Below are 16,717 nucleotides of genomic sequence, written 5' to 3'. Positions count from 1 at the left end.
ATATGTATTGCAACAATAGTGAAGGTACTGTTTTTTTATTTAAACAGACCAAAATTTATTTCTGTTCTGATGTCTCCAAATCACTAAATGCAGGAAACTGTGTTTTATACATCACTCCAAGTCACACAACCGTAAAATTCATTTGTTCTGTACTAATACCACGTTATCAGATAAAACTGACCCGTTTAAAAAACAAAACAAAAAACACAAAACAAAGGGAAAAAGTTCTCACACTAGCATTCAAACCCTTTTAAACAGATAAAGCAGCATAATCTGAGACCTGTCCAAGAACCATTAATACATGAAACTATTTAGGTTATTTCTTTGGTATGGAAAAGGTATTTGCTCTGAAAATGTTCTGATGAATTTTCCAATTTAGATGTTTAAGTGGTTGGAAAACAAAATTTCAAAAAACATTAAGAGAAAAATGACAATTTACAATGGTTTTAAAAAAAGAAAGACAGAAAGAAAAAAGGCCCATCACCAATGAGCACCATTTGGAACACAAATTTAGTGGGGAAAAAAAGCTGCCTTATGTCCTGAGTTCATGGTTTAACAAAGATAAACAATTAGAATAAAGAGAACTGCACATTTAGAGCACTTAGTTCATTAATCAGCAGTCAGACATTAGTTGCATAGGCTTAAACAATTGCCAATGTATAACTTACAATTTAAAAATTTGGTTGGGGAAGGGGCAGGGGGGAAAAAAGCAAGAAAAACTAACAAACCTACTTCTTGCTTAGGTCAGGTGCTGTCTATCAGGTCTTTAATAAGACAGCACTCACATAGACATCTAACATAAAAGGCCTTGAAAAGGCAGGTTAAAAGGTAACTATCAAAAAATGGAAAAACACATTCTTTGAAGACTTATCTTTTTATTTTCTTTGATTCAAAAACAAACCCCAAAAAGTATTTAACGAAACTGTAACTCCAACTTTCAGAAAACAATACCAATCTGGATATAAACCAAGAAGCAAAATGATCAACATTTCTCATGAAAATCAATGGAAAGTTTTTATCTAATATTTGCAGTATAATGCGCTTTCTTCTGAAATATATTTTATGCAGAATTTTTAGTATGCTTGCACTTTTGATAAAAATGGTTACATTATAATTTCTAAATAAAATCATAATTGTTAGAATTTCACTAGCAAGACTTGTTGATTCTGGGGGACAAATTTGAAGTCCCAACAATAGAATTTTATCCTCATGTTACATGCAGAAAAAAAAAAAAAATCCTGGAAAGTGCAGGATATATACACACACATCAATAATAAAATCATCAGGTCTATTACATCAAAATTTTTTATGTACAGCTTATCTTTCTGTATTCTATCATATTAAAAAATCCAATATCAAGCACATGCTGACCCTCTATTGTAAAAACACTAATAAAGAATGAATTACAACTCTCCTTTTAATCCACTTCCCATATTTTAAGTCTAATGAATATAAAACTTCCCAAGCCTCTCTTACAAGATTACAGCATGAAACATGCCCAAAACTGCATTTTTTTTTTGTAAACTATTTTCTCATTAAAAATATTAAAACAAAATGTTAATATTAATTCCTTCCAGTCATCTTCTTAAAGATAGAAAATCATGTTTTATTGAAAAACATTATTTTTCAATCGAATTATATACCAGCAAGCACAAATGCTTTTAAATACCTATTTGCATCACAATTTCTTACAGATGACCTGAAGATAAACCCCTCACCTGCCTAATCTTAGATGTTGGGACATAGATAAGTCTTATTATATATAGTTTCTGCCCCCCACTGGTGGTGGCTCTGGAGAATTAGGGGATATCCAATCAATAATGAGGTCTTCGAATTGACCTCTTGATGTCGAAAGCTATATAATTCATTAGCTGAAAGGGGGTCATTTGCTCATAACTTGGGAATTAGCATTTTGTAATAGACTTGATCATGACATGCTGATTCAACATTGAAGACTGCATGGCAACATGACACAACGGCCAACAGCTTGCCTACTTTTGCTATGCTGTTCTGGAAAACATGGTTCTGACCTCTTTCCAAAATCTTGTGAAGTTACAGATTTGGAAAGATTAGAATTACTAACTCACAATGAACCAAAATGTGTCAATTCAAAGTAGTTTTTGCACCCTAAGAAACAAGTCTGCAAAAATCTAATGGTCATGTTGCAACAAGTTCTGACACACTATAACCTTAAATCATATATGTATATTTAATCACTTCTAATACCACTTAAATACAGACCTATGTTGTTTTAAAATTTTACAATGATACCTTAAGAAGTAAGAAAATTCAGGAAAAATACTGATGCAGCCTAAATCAAAGGACATAGCAGCCATCTGCAAGCATGGTGCGGATCCTTCAAAAAAAAAGTCATTAGTAAAACCCACTCAGGCCAGTCTTCACTGTAACAAGGTCATATGAAATTGAAGTTGATACTTTACTAAACAAAAATAACTTGTCCTGGCAACAAGAGCTTAAGTTTGCACAAATGTATATATAAATTTAAAAAAAAAAAGGGTTCTTTTGCTGTAGACAATTATGCAGCTGTAAATGAATTCGCAAGCAGTCTGACATTTAGCCTTTAAAATCACAACGATAAAACTATATGACAGAAGGGACAAGAAATGTGAAAGTCCTTCCCCAACAGTTAATAGCATGCTCATAATTAAACTTGATGATGTGTTGGTTATTGTAGAGAATGAATTGGGACACAGAGTGTGGGCTGAACTAAAATGAGACGTTAAAAATGCAGTAAAAGACCTAATTAATGAAACAAATGCATACACTAAGATACCTGAATCAACATTTCAGGCAACAATGTGCAATGAACCTTACAAAGTAGATCATGAAAGGCCACAAATACAACATGGTAACACACCATCAGACAAACACAGCTGTACACAAAACAATGACCTTTTCTAGAAGGCATGCATCCCAAAACATGGACTTAATGCAACAAGAACACTCTGAGAGAACTATTTTTACACAGATATTTAAATCGCATTCAGAAGTCTCCATAATGTATAGCAATGCCATGACTGTGGTAGCTGCCTGTTCTTGTACTTTCACTCTCTTTAAACTTGACCAACTCTGCGTCTGGTACCAGTGAAAGCACAGCACGGACACTCACTGGCATGGGGTTACTGCTTCTTGGTGGGAGTTTTATTGGCAGCATCAATGGTGCTTATCTTTTCTTCCCCACTATCTTCCTTCACTTCTTGAGATTTATCTTCTGTTGTTTCAGATCCCTGCATATTTAGAGAGTAATGCCAACATAGGACATTATTTATACAAAAAAACCACAATATTTATTTTAAAAAACAATATTTTTTCCTTCAGAAGTGGTACAAAAATGAAAGGAATAAAAAAAAAAAAAAGAGAAGTGGGGGTGTGTATTTTAAGTTGCTGGTTTTCCACAGTCAGTATCCTAACTATTGAACATGCTTGCTTAAAGAGAAAAAGTAATCCCCTCCAAAAAAACACCACTTTAATTTTGCAATACAACATGCAAAAACTAGCACCTTGCTACCAACAATGTTTTCTGAGCAAGAATTTCCCCAGAAATGTGACGATCTCTTTGAGTATGTTGATATGCCAGCAGCTTGACTGCTACCGTTTGACATTTGTCAATGCTGACTATTCCAGTGGTCAAACATAGTATGGTTTTCAGTCAAAGGATGTTTGTCTTAGCAGTAGCCCCAAATTAGGAGCGCTTGATCCCTTTATCTCCTTCCTGATTGTTGATTGCCTTGACATCCTACTGGTGAAAATCACGGACACCACAAATGTTTCTCTCATGTCTGGTCACTTTCCCCTTGAGTTCAAGTCAGCTATTGTTTTCTCATTCATAAGGAAATTGTCACTTGATCCCAACTATTTGAACTAGTATCAAACCTGTCTTGGGCCCAATACTTTTTATATGTTGCATTCTTCCCCATGCTAATGTTTGCCATTTTATGTCACATGTAAGTTTTGCTGACAATACAAAGCTTTATCAGTCAGCTCCTCTTACTGGACTGATGGCATGGACAAAAAAATGCACAGCCAACATAAAGACCTGGATGATACAGAACAGACAACTGAATGATGACAAGACTGAACTGCTGCCGAATTCTCCCAAGAAATTTTGTGGGTCATCATTCTCTTTCTTTGTTATCTTTCTACATAAAGCCCACCCAATCCTTTAAAAATATAATTTTTTTTTGCTTCTGCCTGCAGTTTGGGTGTCACTCATCTTCAGTGTGACTTTTCATCCCTGTATGTCTCATGTCTGCAGAACCCTTTACCTTAAACTTCAGAGAATGAGTTCCATTTGTCATCATTTCAGTTCTGAGGCAACCAAACCTTTTTGTGCTCTCAGGGATTTACCGTTGTATTTTCTCTTCTTGATACCCTTTAAAGTTGCTTTCTTCACTGGCCAGCAGTCTTCGATTGTATAGCATATAACCTTTCTATTCCGACATTCCGCAGTTTCCAGTACTGGTCCTTGCTACCTCTTTGAGTAAATGAGTAAATTCCCATCTATACCCCCTATGACTGCTCTGTTTATTTTCTAACACCAGGCTTCTTTGACTAAGACAAAGATGTATGGACAGGGGTCTTTCTCCTATCAAGCTCCATCAACTCGAAACAAATTATCTGTCAGCCTTTGTCACGCTGATTCTTTGACCACATTTAAGTCCGAAAATATATATATATATCAAAAATCAATGACTTCACCCTTTCATGTTCAGACCATGCACTGGCATAATGTGTCTCTATCTTCTGTGTGGGTGTTATCTTTATATGAATATATATGTTTGTGCATGTGTGGATGCTAGCATGTAAGTTTATTTAGAACCGATCTGTTTATAGTTTCTTATTTGTGAAGCACCAAACAAATTATTTTGATACAGCACTATACAAATGGTTATTATTACTCTTACACAAAAAGATCCTAACATGAAAAAGACAAAAAAAGAGTAGTTACTGTGGCAAGTACCTGAGCTATAGAAGCATTCCCAGAAATTTCTTCACCTGACCCTGCTGCACTCTCCTGAAAAACATTTTGATTGTCTAGCATATACACACAACTACAAACATCAAGAACTGATTTGATGACATTCTATCTTAGTAGTACTACAAAAGCAAAACTCTTCTTGTGCACAGTAGCCACGTTAAAAAAAAAAAAAGTGACATCACATGCTATTTACAGAATTCCACAAGTGAGCAGGAAATAGAAAATCTTAGAGACCTTGAACCAGGTCACTTTTATCGACTATCTATCTCTTTCAAGCAACAAGGCCCTTGCAACAGACCCCACATGTCAACCATGATATCTATATTTGCTTGCAGGCTGGAACAATAGTAGGAATTTACTTTAAGAACTATTGCTGCCAAGCATATGTCCACTTAACAACTGATTCCCAAAGTATGCAATTTCATGTGAATCCCGACAAGTACCTAAGCTTGTCTAATGATTGTTTACTGATTAGCAAATTTTAATTTTTATATAACTGTAAGTTTGAGGATCCACATTTTAAATTACCACTCACCTCAGACTTAAAAATGCTCATTTTGTGTTCTGTTTGGCAATGCTGACACAAAGCCCATGCGCTATCAAACCGTGCATCACAGGAAGAACAGTCTAGCTGACCAGGCTCCTCAGCTGTGGAAAGGCAACCATTCATTTAATATTTTTCTGATGTTACACATTTATTGTGCTCTTCTCCTGTTAAAATGTTACCAGATTTTGCCAATACTTTATATCTTTCATGTGTTAGATAAGCATAAAACAAAAACAGACTAACGACAAAATGCTTCCCCAGCATCAATTAGGATGACATGCAAAGAATGTTACAGTAAGTTTGTCTTAAAAGAAACAAAAAAAATATTACAACATTTGCCTTTTTCTTGCTTGAAATGCCTTTATCTTAAAATAAGATAAGGAAACAAGGTTTATAGAGAACAGACAGAAATACTGTTAAAATCAAGACGGACCATTTGATGTGGGACTGTTGGTCTGGGCTTGGCTGGACACTCTTAGTCGACACGGAACTTTCTTGTGCTGTGCAAGACTGTGAAGACTAGTAAACTGCATCTTGCACACCCCACAGATCAGGATATCAGTTGTGTTAGCTGTGAACAATGGCGTTACAATGTTACATGACTGAACAAAGTATTAATATTTTTAAAAGATTAGTGAATACCAGATAATCTACACATGGTCCATATATCTTCAGGAATTTTGTTGAATTGCACACCAATCCATAAGAGTGAACTCATAGAGGAACCATTTCATCTCCCTTTTACACACACACAATTAAAAGGGTGAAAAAAATGGAAAAAATCCACAAATCAAACCAAGATCTGCATGACTGGCAGACAAAAATGATACCTTAACATAAAGGAACTTGATCAATATAACAAAATATTACAGCTGCCTTGTGTACATCTGCAAATGAGCAACTCACTGCAAACAGCCTTAGGAGTGACAGCATTTTGTGTTGCATTCGTAACTGGGGTCGAGTTTGCTGCTGCAACTGCTGCAGCTTTGGTGACAGTAGCAGTGGCCCGCTTAACAGCAGCGGCAGCAGTCTGTCTCACAGCAGACTGAGCAGGGCGACGGTTGCTAGGCCGTGTGTTACTGGACAGGGTGACCAAAGTACGCTGTAAGGAAGGATTGACAGACTCTTGTCGAGGCTTTTTCAATGGGGGCATAGAAGGACTGGATCTGACTGGAGGCCGCCTGAATCAGAACACAAAACATAATCTATTTTAGTACAACATTGCTACTTCACGTTCCATCCAGATTTTGATTTTTCGATTATTGCACATTAAAAAAAAGTGTGTAAATATCATTATATATGCTTATAAGAAAAGTCATGAAATACTGAAAATACCTGTCATTTCCTGCTCCCATTTGCCGCTTCTGTGCAGGCCTCTGTTTTGGCTCAGAAACAATATTTAGATCTGCAAAGCAAGTTGTACAATGACACAAAAGATTTAAATAGTCTTCTATATACTAATCCTAGTTCCATATATTATAAAGCTTTACTTTAAAAGAAAATCAACAAACTCCTGCTGACATTAAAAAAATAAAAAATCTTTTTGTCTGAATGCTGATCATGCAATGTGAAAAACTTGGGAATTTTAAACTTATTTGAATGTTTCCATATTTTCTGATCATTTTTATGTAATAAAGGCAAATATTGTCCTGGAACAAAGTTACTAATTTTTCAATGTTTAAGTTTCCAAATTGTTTTAGTGACTTCGCCAACATGGGATGCCTTGAAAAAACTTCTGCAGCATAACAGCAGTGTAGCAAACACATTACTTACAAAGCACAATCTATGTTTAAAAAAATACAAACTAGTTTTAAACCATCACAAGTTCAAAAATGGCAGGTACTATAAATTATTTTAAAATGCTTAAATTCTGTTCTTGTTGGTATATTCTGATGAGTTCAATATTAACATTATTAGGTTTTATCTACAAACTGTGCCATTATACTTTTGCCGAAGTAAACAAAACAAAAACAAAAAAACCGCTGGATTACTGAATATTAATCTGCATATTTTACTTCTAACCCTCTGCTGTTTTTTCACCACTCTTTTTGCTTCTGCTGAACTGTCGTGCAAGTCTTTACATGACAGAACTCTTTTGATAACTGTTCCATGTCACACTGATGGGTGACACATCATGCTACAAGCTAATATATTACTGCAGTTTTTCAAAGTCGGCATTAGTTCTAATATTATAACCACAAGCAAAAGTAATAATAATAATAAGTTACAGTGTGCAGCTCTGGTAAAGAGCAAGACTGGTGGAAGAAATGAGAAAATATATACAAAACAGAAACCTAAAATAAGATGAAACTGACCAAGTGGCTGCCCGGCATACAGCTGGCCATTTTCAAAGGCAACAGCCCTCCGAGCTTCTGCAGGGTGATTGAACTGCACAAATGCATATCCTTTGTGCATGGAGATACCTGTCACAACACCATACCGATGGAAAATAGCATCTACATCTTCTTTGGACAATACAAAAGTGTTAAGGTTGCCTACAAAAACACGGGACTCCTTAGCAGCTGGATCATTTGAGTTTGTCACATTGCTGACTTTCCCTGGTGGAACTGGAACAGGAGAAGGACCAAGACCTGGACGGCGCATCATTGCTGCAGTGATGGAATCCTGAAAAGTAAAACACATTTGCTGTAAGATTTCAGCAAATTTCTCTTACTAATGGAATTAAAATTCTAATAAATCTTAGGTACAAATGCAAATATATTAACATTTTTATGACTAGTGAAGAACTTAAAGCCCATGACTACATTACAAGCAGCACAAAAGATCTAGGTCAGCAAGAGTTCAGTAATCTAGCAAAAGTTGATACAAAGCTAAAAAACATGAGCATACAGCTCCAAGGGTTTTAGTGTTTACAAAAGCAGCGTTTGATATGAACATCAGCAGGCACTGTTTTCTTGTGCAAAACATGTAGGACAAATTAAACAAAATGATTACACTAAGGACACCAATACACCATTGGTGACATATCACATGACATTGTTTTCCATCAAAATTAAGGTCAATCAACAAATGAACGACAATATTTAGTTTTTTAGTCTGAAAAAAACAGTGACTTGCTACTTTTGACAGAATACACTGCATATAGGCACTTTCCAAGACAGATATATATATATAGAATACTTGTTTTGTGTCTACAACTATTATTTACTGCATATGAACATTGCATTTCTGTGACAGGATCAATGGTTGTAGGGGAGGAGGAGATTGGTCTGTTACGCTGAGCCAGCAACTAAGGCTATATCATGGCAAGGCAGGTAGACATGTAAACAGATGCCACGTGCAGAGAAAGAACAGCGTGCCTAAGACAGCCAATCCTCACTGTACTGGTGACAGACGCTAATTTCTTATCAGCAGAGATATCAAACTCCTTAACAATAACTCAGTACATGACTCATTTCATCATACATCCTCCAGAGCTCTTATGCAAAATAAAATACTTTAAAAAAACACTATCCAAGAATCCCGCCACTAACTATACTGTCACATCACTGAAACTAAAATTTGCCTAACTGTTGGCGTCAGCCTGCGATCAATCAAAACAATAAAAACACTTGTGGTTGAGGCCAAAAAAAAAAAAGCCGCAAATTTTTTTGTGGTTCACATGTGAAAGTTATGTTCTAGTATGTTCCCGCCTGTCTAAATTACTTTTCATAAAACAGATCACGGAATGGGATACAGCTTATAAAGGGTTATTGCCCAGCTACAGTCCTTGTTAATGACAAACTAAAAAACACAATGTCTGTACACTATTTAACTCACTATATTTATGCGGCATCTGCAAACGTGCATACAAATGTTTTTATAAACTTCGATCATTAAAGATTTGAGTTACAAAACTTTGCATCTTGACCATGTGGTTAGCTTCATTCCTAAATTGAATGACACGTTTAAGCGTAAAAGACCACACTGCAAAACAAATGCAATAAAAAAGTAGTAAGGAACTCAATTCATTTCGAGGTGCATCTTACTATAAACTCTTTAAATCAGATCCTGAAATCTTGTGAACTCGGCTAATTTACAAAATAGACCTTCGAACTTCGCGTAGGTTTCCCACACAAACGCTGTCGATTGTAGACGGCGCACTACGTTTCCGGTGGGAAGTTAAAAAATTGTAGGTTTTAAACGTGTAATTCTTCAGATTAAAAATGTTTATAAAAATAAATAGAAATTATATGAAAATTAAAAATATATCTTGAGATTTTTATGCTGCAGTATGTAAGAAGCACGTGGTTAATATAACACATTAACAGACAAACATATATTTTTCGTCCCTGTTGTCTCAATGTTAAGTTTGATTTTTACAAAGCAGATATAAACTTCACTTTTTGTAACGTTTTATCTCCAGGGTACTCAGTGGAATTATCCATACTGTTGAATTAAAGGTACTCTTCAATTTTAAAATATTAGTGATGAAACCGTGAGAATGTGTCTCGGATTGTGTGGTAAATGAAAGTACAACAAAAGAGATGAAAATCGTTTTAGTTGATAACTAAATTACAACAGTAACACTTAAAATAAGTTATCAATGGTACAAACAGTACAAATGTCCAATATTCAGTCTCATAAAAGCATCCGATAGGTTCAGAGAAGTATTGGGTGTTTCCCTCCCTCCAAAAAAGTTCCAAAGTAATGCTTAGACAAAGCAAGGGCGCGATACAAGTCCATGGACTAACCATTCTAAACCTCACTTTGACTTTGAGATTTGCTCCTGTCAGTGCAGTATTGTTGTGTACCTGCTTATTTGTGGTTTTGTTTCGGTCTTTATGTTCTCTTTATTCGAGACTGTATTTGTATATTTGTGTCGTTTATTTTGATTTTCATTCAGTATAGCACATTGAACCTACTTTAAAAGTGGGAAAATGTGTTGTAAAAGTCTTACATAAGAAAAAGAAAACATGACTAATTACTACATTTAGTATGTGTACTTTGGAACTATCCTTCCTTAGTTTGGAAGTTTATCAATTTAGAATTTAGAACAGCAAATTCTTATGCTGGTTATTTTTGTTGAAACAAATTACTGAATTTTTATTTAAATTTTAGCGTGTAGGTGATTCAAGTAACCCCAGAGAGCAATGAAAACCCTACGTTTGGCACTGCGGCCATTTCTAGTGTCACTTCAAAGAACCAAGAACAGGCTTTTTGCACCTGATCTCCTGCTTTACACTAATACTGCAATCACAGTTGCAATGTCCATCTCTGGTGACTTGATGCAGCAGCACTATCAAGCTATCAAGAAGCCGAAAGCACCTGACTGGGACAAGAGAAGAACTACTCACATGGCCTTGGCAGGGTTTGTTATAGGACCTTTTGCACACTACTGGTATGTTCTCTTAGATCGTTTACTGCCTGGCCGGACAGCCCGAACTATGGTAAAAAAGGTGCTTCTGGACCAGTTGGTATGCTCACCGGCATACCTGATGTTACTGATGGTGAGTCTAGGAGTGCTTGAAGGCCAGACATTGAGTCAGCTTAAGACAGAGATTAAGAATAAAGGAGCTGTTCTCTATCTGGGAGAGTGGGTTGTCTGGCCTCCAGCTCAAGTAGTTAACTTTTACTTTCTTCCATTAAAGTATAGAGTTGTGTATGATAACAGCATCTGTTTACTGTATGATATATTTTGGTCCTATGTGTGGTATGACATGGACAATTATGATTCAAAGAGAGAAGGAAAATCTGAACAAACTATTTTAAATTCAGAAGGGGCTGGGGGTAAATTTATATGTTCGATGAAATTAGACAATGATTTGATACATTACACATTTTAGACAATTTTTTGTGATAATGTTTTCTTCATACTCACAGAAGTATCCTGATATTTTATCCAATAGCATATTTATGAAACTCATGCTGAGAGGGGAGACTGACACTTTAAAATGTTTTGTTATGCAGAATGTGTAATTTGCGCAAATTTGGTAAAGTAACATTAGCCACTCTTTCATTCCAATTGTCAGTTTATTTTTTGTAGTAGCTTGTTCAGTCCTGATGTTATGTTGCTGAGGGTAAAGGACACAAGAAACTTTGCCATGATGGAATTAACAATATAAAAATTTGTTATCATAACATTAACTGTTTCAGTTGTTTTATGCCACCCTGTTTTCCATGGTTTAAATTCATATTGATTTTTATGATGCTTAAACTAAATTATAAAGATTTGTACACTATTATGAAATATTATATAAATATGTTTAAAAGTGAATATTGTGTGAGATGTACACTGAACATAACATTGATTACAGTAATAGATGGCAGCTTTCGAGAATGTGTGACAGAATCGGATGAAATGAACAACTGTAATGAGCTTGTAATGTACATAGTCTGGACTTCTGCTTTTTAAAGTAAGGTAGCAGGATACCTGACTATAAAAAGAAAAATCCTCCATATTTTAAACTGATATTGTATTTGGCGCCACATGAGCATGGTTGGAAAGACTTTTCTGAAGGGTTTTGCTCTACAGGTTGCATTCTTTGAGGGATTATAAGCCAACAAGGAACTGAAGCTCTCCATGACAAATGCATGCTTCAGATTTGAGTACGATGACCATCTAACTTTTGTTCCTCTCATTTCCTCTTTGGCATAATGCTTGATGCAGGCCAAGTATTGTGGTTATTTGGAAATTTGTTAAGAACATCATTTTTGATGCTGTACTCTTAAGGAACTAGTGGGGTACAAAATGCTTTTCTAGCGATTGGGTAATGATCAATACAAGATACAACTTTCTTGAATATGGGTAAATACATCCCTTCCATTCTTGAGATTCATGCTTACAAATATCAACATGGGATATCCCATGTGACCCTTTATCAACCCTCTGGCCCAGAGACTGTTCTTGCTGGAATCACCACTGGTTTTGTGCAAGCACGGCAGCAACCTGTTAACTCCTGCCATTTTACAGCCTTTTCTTAAATGGATTGTAAAGCGCATTGAGTCTGGCAGATGCTGGAGAAACATGCTATACAAATGTGCTCATTATTATTATTATTACCAAAACATTGAAAAGTAAATTGGCGCTCCACTAGTCCTTAAAATGAAATGTATCCACAAAACAGTTATACTTTGCTGTATAGAACAGGTTGAATTGTGTTGTATATACCTTTTGTTGGGATTGTTCAGTGACCTTCAGATTTTGTGTAACAGGCAGACGTTTTCAACAGCATATGTCCAGTTAGGAGAATTCCATCAGCTCCCTTCAGACTGCAGATATTCTGTGTGTGTGCATGCAGGACCAACAGACTGACTCTGTCCCTTGTTATGTTGGCATTTCTTTTGAATGCTTTCACGTGCAAATGAATTGTGATCATATAGGAGACTGAATTGTGGTTGTATGGGGGTCTCGCTGATGTGGGTATAAATGTATGATGATATTGTTGATTTTTGTTATTGTGCTGTGTGTAGTGCTTGCTTTCTTATAGAACTGCTACTAATTGCCTTCTGGGATAAATAGTCTTATAGGTCAATTTCTAAGTGATATGTAGGTCAGTTTTAAAAAACATATGCATTTGTAGATATGCCCACACACACAAATGAAAGTGTAGGCAATCACAACACAAGAAAAGGTGCAGTGTTGTTAGGACAAAAGGGGCAAGTGAAGGTATTTCTCGAACATCTTTACAGAGCTGCTTTATTTTTTGTTATTGAATATAGGCTATGCCTATATGCAAAAGCAATAGATATTTGAAATTATTTTTACCTTCTGAAGTTCAGCTGCGCAACAGTAGATGGATGTTGATGTGTTTGTGTACACAGGTGTGTTTTTAATGTTTGTAAAAGATGTAAATTGCACTTTTTTTTTATCAATCTTGTGTTTTGCTGTGATGCACCAATTCTGCATTGTTTTGTTTTGTAACCAAGCACTCTTTATAATTTATATTATGTATTATCTCTTGGTCAGTTATCTCAACTCAGAATGAAATATTGTATTTGTAACAGCTTAAATACTCTACATTATGGTATCAGTTTGAAGTGTGCAGTTTTGTGTAATATGTGGCAATAGGACAGGTAGCATGAATCAGAAAAGAAAAACTCTAGAAGTATCTAGGCATTTCAGTCACCGTTTAGCTGTGTGTGAGCGCACGTGTGTGTGTCAGGGATTTTAGGGGGAGACGCAAACTTTAATACTGAGTAAACATGCATCTTTTTTTCATTGCCTTTTTTAACTTAGATGATACAAGGCCCTACTTATTTCTTGCTAAACCACAGCCAGTTTTTATAATTTTCAGACAGCTTTTAACCTTTAACTGTGACTGAACTCTCCCCAGAAAAAAGCCCCAAACTGAAGTACAAGTCATTGTTTATACTTGACCAGCAAATTTAACATTTTCAGACCGATTGCTTGAGCAGCATCATGTAAAAATTAACGACAAACCTGTAAAAATTAACTAGCTCTAAAATACTTGTATAACCGCTGCATTTAGTTGTAATAGAGGAAAAAATGCAAAAAGATAATTTTCTCAAAGCGAGAAATGTACATTGTTAAATGCATACACCTATGCAAATGTATACAGTATACACAAAATAATACATGTAAATTATAAATCTTTTGGTACAAACCTTAATACATGTATTTGACTTACAAAAAGTTCACTTTGAAACTATATATAAGCTGAAAGTATCTATAAAAAAGTAAATTCTACCGAATTTTGAAATAAATGCAGAAAAAAATTAAATTATCAATGAACGAGGGATGGAATAGTTTCCCACACTCCTGCTCCGTATTCAGCAGCGCAGTGACCTCAGACAGGGTGATGTAGCGACCGAATTTTTGTTTTGGCCCCAGGCTCTTGCTGGAACTGGGCGGCACTGTTTGACAGTGACACTAAGGTTTTTAGTAGCCGCAGCTAACCCACGGAGGCGTATAGGTAATACATTTTCGTGGCTAACCGATGGCCCGGCCACATGTTCAGCGATGTAAAATCGAATATACAAACATCGGGATTATATATATATAGTGGTGATGAGAGTTGATACAGTGCGTTAAGTATCAGATGATTACACTAAAGAACTGAAATCTTGATTATGAACCGTTTTTGATCGCTTTTACATAAGGCCTGCAGACGCATCACAATATTTACAGCCGACTTTACTCACGATCTCATGACAAATCGCGTTTTTTCCCCTCCCAATAAGACAGCAAGAAAGACAACTCCTGTATTATTAATGTCCATCGCTGCACAATGTTGCGCCCCTTTAACGATGATTTTTGCGAAATGTACGCTAGCAGCAGAAAATATAAATTCGTCGTTATTTTTGCTGGATTTACTTCATGTGACCAGTGTCGTAACCGAGAGTGACATACTGACAGGTCACGAGGCTAGGTATTTGATCTTAGCGTAGTTAAGGCGCCGGTGAGTGCGAGGACAATGACCTATGACCTTTTTGGGTACTCACAGAAGCAATGATAATGAGAATTCTTCATTAACAAGAGGTAAAATAATCAAGAATTTTTTTTTCATTTAGCCCTCTCCCTGTACGGAGAAATAATAAACTAAGTACTTGAACTAATTAAGTACTATGAGAATAATTAGTAGTAAACATAAGGTATCAAAGGTTAGTGGAAGGTGAATATGTACAAAAGTGGTGGTAAAGAAAAACATTTACAAGGTTTCCTAGAGTTGGGAGGTCTCATCTAATTTTCTTGAATGTATTTAGGTAGATGGCGTCAGAGAAGTTTAGGGAGGGAGGCTATTCCACAGCAGGCTCCCTGACTATGTTAGACTAGATTTAAATAAGTCTATTTTAGGATTGCGAATATTAAGTTTTGGAAAAGTTTTAGTGTTATCGAAGAAAAATAGTAGGGGGGAAAAATGTAAAGGTAGTCTCAACCTTAATGGGGCTAGCTTTTCCCATCTCTTCTTCCTCCGTACCTTACCTTCCCTCAGTCAACTGCCAACTGGAGAAAGTACGCTGCATCACACGGGTATCACACTGGCGCAACTCGGTTAGGACTCCATTGGTCTAATCCCTTTATTGGTTATTAATTTCCTCAGTAAGAAGACAAGCAGCTGAAAAAATAAGATCAAAAGACTACAGATATTTTGAACATTTATTTTAAAAAAGAATAAGTGCTGACAGAAGGAGAGCGATCGAGAGTTGTACTTTTATTCTCGGATCTCGGATATGTCAGGACTGGGTGAAAAAGAACAACGCTGATAATTACATTTTTGTATATTTTTATACTGGTATACGTATAAGTCGCGCAGATTATATCCAGTGATTGAAATTTACGGAACCTTCTAACATTTTGAAGATGCCCGCGAGATTAGCTACGGGTGAGCTAAAGAAAGATTAGACAAACATCTACAGCTACCTTTTATCTCCGGACGAGCATATCACATGTTTGAAACTCACTCTAAGGATTGTAATGGCCTAACACCTGCTGTTAACATCTCATTCCATGCCTAACAGTTAATGCAAGACGAAAGGATGTGCAAGACCACTGCCAATGCCCTGAGTTTGCTGTTAGCGCACTTACTCATCAAATGTGATGACAGGGGAATGATGGTTAGGAGAATGGTGAGTGTGTGTTACCGTGAAACAGACTGTGTTCAGTTTTACAACTTCTTTTGCTGTTTTGCGATTGGTTATTACATTTTGACAATTTACACAGTCTGCAAATAAAATGTATCGCCCAATGACGAGTTCTTTTTTAATTATTTATTTTTCCTCTATCAAGGTTTCCTTAATGACAGATACCGCTGGACTAGCAGTTTGGTATCAGGAGATGAATACACGAATGACGGGATTCAGTATCTTTCTCATTTTCACGATAGCCAGACCATTTTCAGTTTACTTTCATCTACAGGACCCTCCGCCTTTACCTGCCCACCGGAAGAACATTTTCTCAGCTTCATCATCATCGTGGTCTTTTTCTCTTGAACGGTCTCCTTTTCTCTCAGCGCCACCAACTTTTCTTTTTAAAATAATCAAGATAATAAACTAGTTCATGGTATCTCGCAATGAATCGATGCCGAGCTGCCGGCGTGCGACTGGTTGTTGAAAAGAAATGATGATAAGAGAAAAGGAAGACGCAGCAGGGGGAACCGTAACATCCTCATCAGGGGCTGTAGTTATAAAGCGAGAGTAAGTCGTTTCCCCCAGACAAAATGTGGAACTCAAGGAGAGGAGTCTCGTTTCCGAAGTTATAAAGTGGTGTC

General features: G+C 36.1%; 2 protein-coding genes across 3 annotated transcripts; one reads left to right on the top strand and one right to left on the bottom strand.

Moving 5' to 3' along the window:
* Positions 1 to 19: 19 nt before the first annotated feature.
* LOC112553494 lies at positions 20 to 9,672 on the bottom strand. 2 transcript variants are annotated; one of them, XM_025220754.1, is made up of 8 exons: positions 9,536 to 9,672; positions 7,862 to 8,171; positions 6,882 to 6,951; positions 6,453 to 6,727; positions 5,980 to 6,117; positions 5,535 to 5,647; positions 4,982 to 5,035; positions 20 to 3,248 (listed from the first exon to the last, which is right to left on the bottom strand). In XM_025220754.1, exons 2-8 carry the CDS (start codon positions 8,151 to 8,153, stop codon positions 3,141 to 3,143), a joined length of 1,050 nt encoding a protein of 349 aa, XP_025076539.1. In that variant the 5' UTR covers positions 8,154 to 8,171; positions 9,536 to 9,672; the 3' UTR covers positions 20 to 3,140. The 2 variants fall into 2 exon arrangements, with proteins under 2 accessions (XP_025076539.1, XP_025076540.1); XM_025220755.1 differs by having other exon boundaries at positions 9,596 to 9,660.
* Positions 9,673 to 9,806: 134 nt separating this feature from the next.
* On the top strand, positions 9,807 to 16,195 carry LOC112553495 (mpv17-like protein 2). Its single transcript, XM_025220756.1, has 2 exons — positions 9,807 to 9,949; positions 10,608 to 16,195. The coding sequence occupies exon 2, from the start codon at positions 10,640 to 10,642 to the stop codon at positions 11,330 to 11,332; it is 693 nt and encodes a 230-aa protein (XP_025076541.1). The 5' UTR covers positions 9,807 to 9,949; positions 10,608 to 10,639; the 3' UTR covers positions 11,333 to 16,195.
* Positions 16,196 to 16,717: the final 522 nt, after the last annotated feature.

The sequence above is a fragment of the Pomacea canaliculata genome, linkage group LG12 (genome assembly GCF_003073045.1).
Source record: "Pomacea canaliculata isolate SZHN2017 linkage group LG12, ASM307304v1, whole genome shotgun sequence".
Lineage (NCBI taxonomy): Eukaryota > Metazoa > Mollusca > Gastropoda > Architaenioglossa > Ampullariidae > Pomacea > Pomacea canaliculata.
This window is presented reverse-complemented; position numbering and strand designations above follow the sequence as displayed.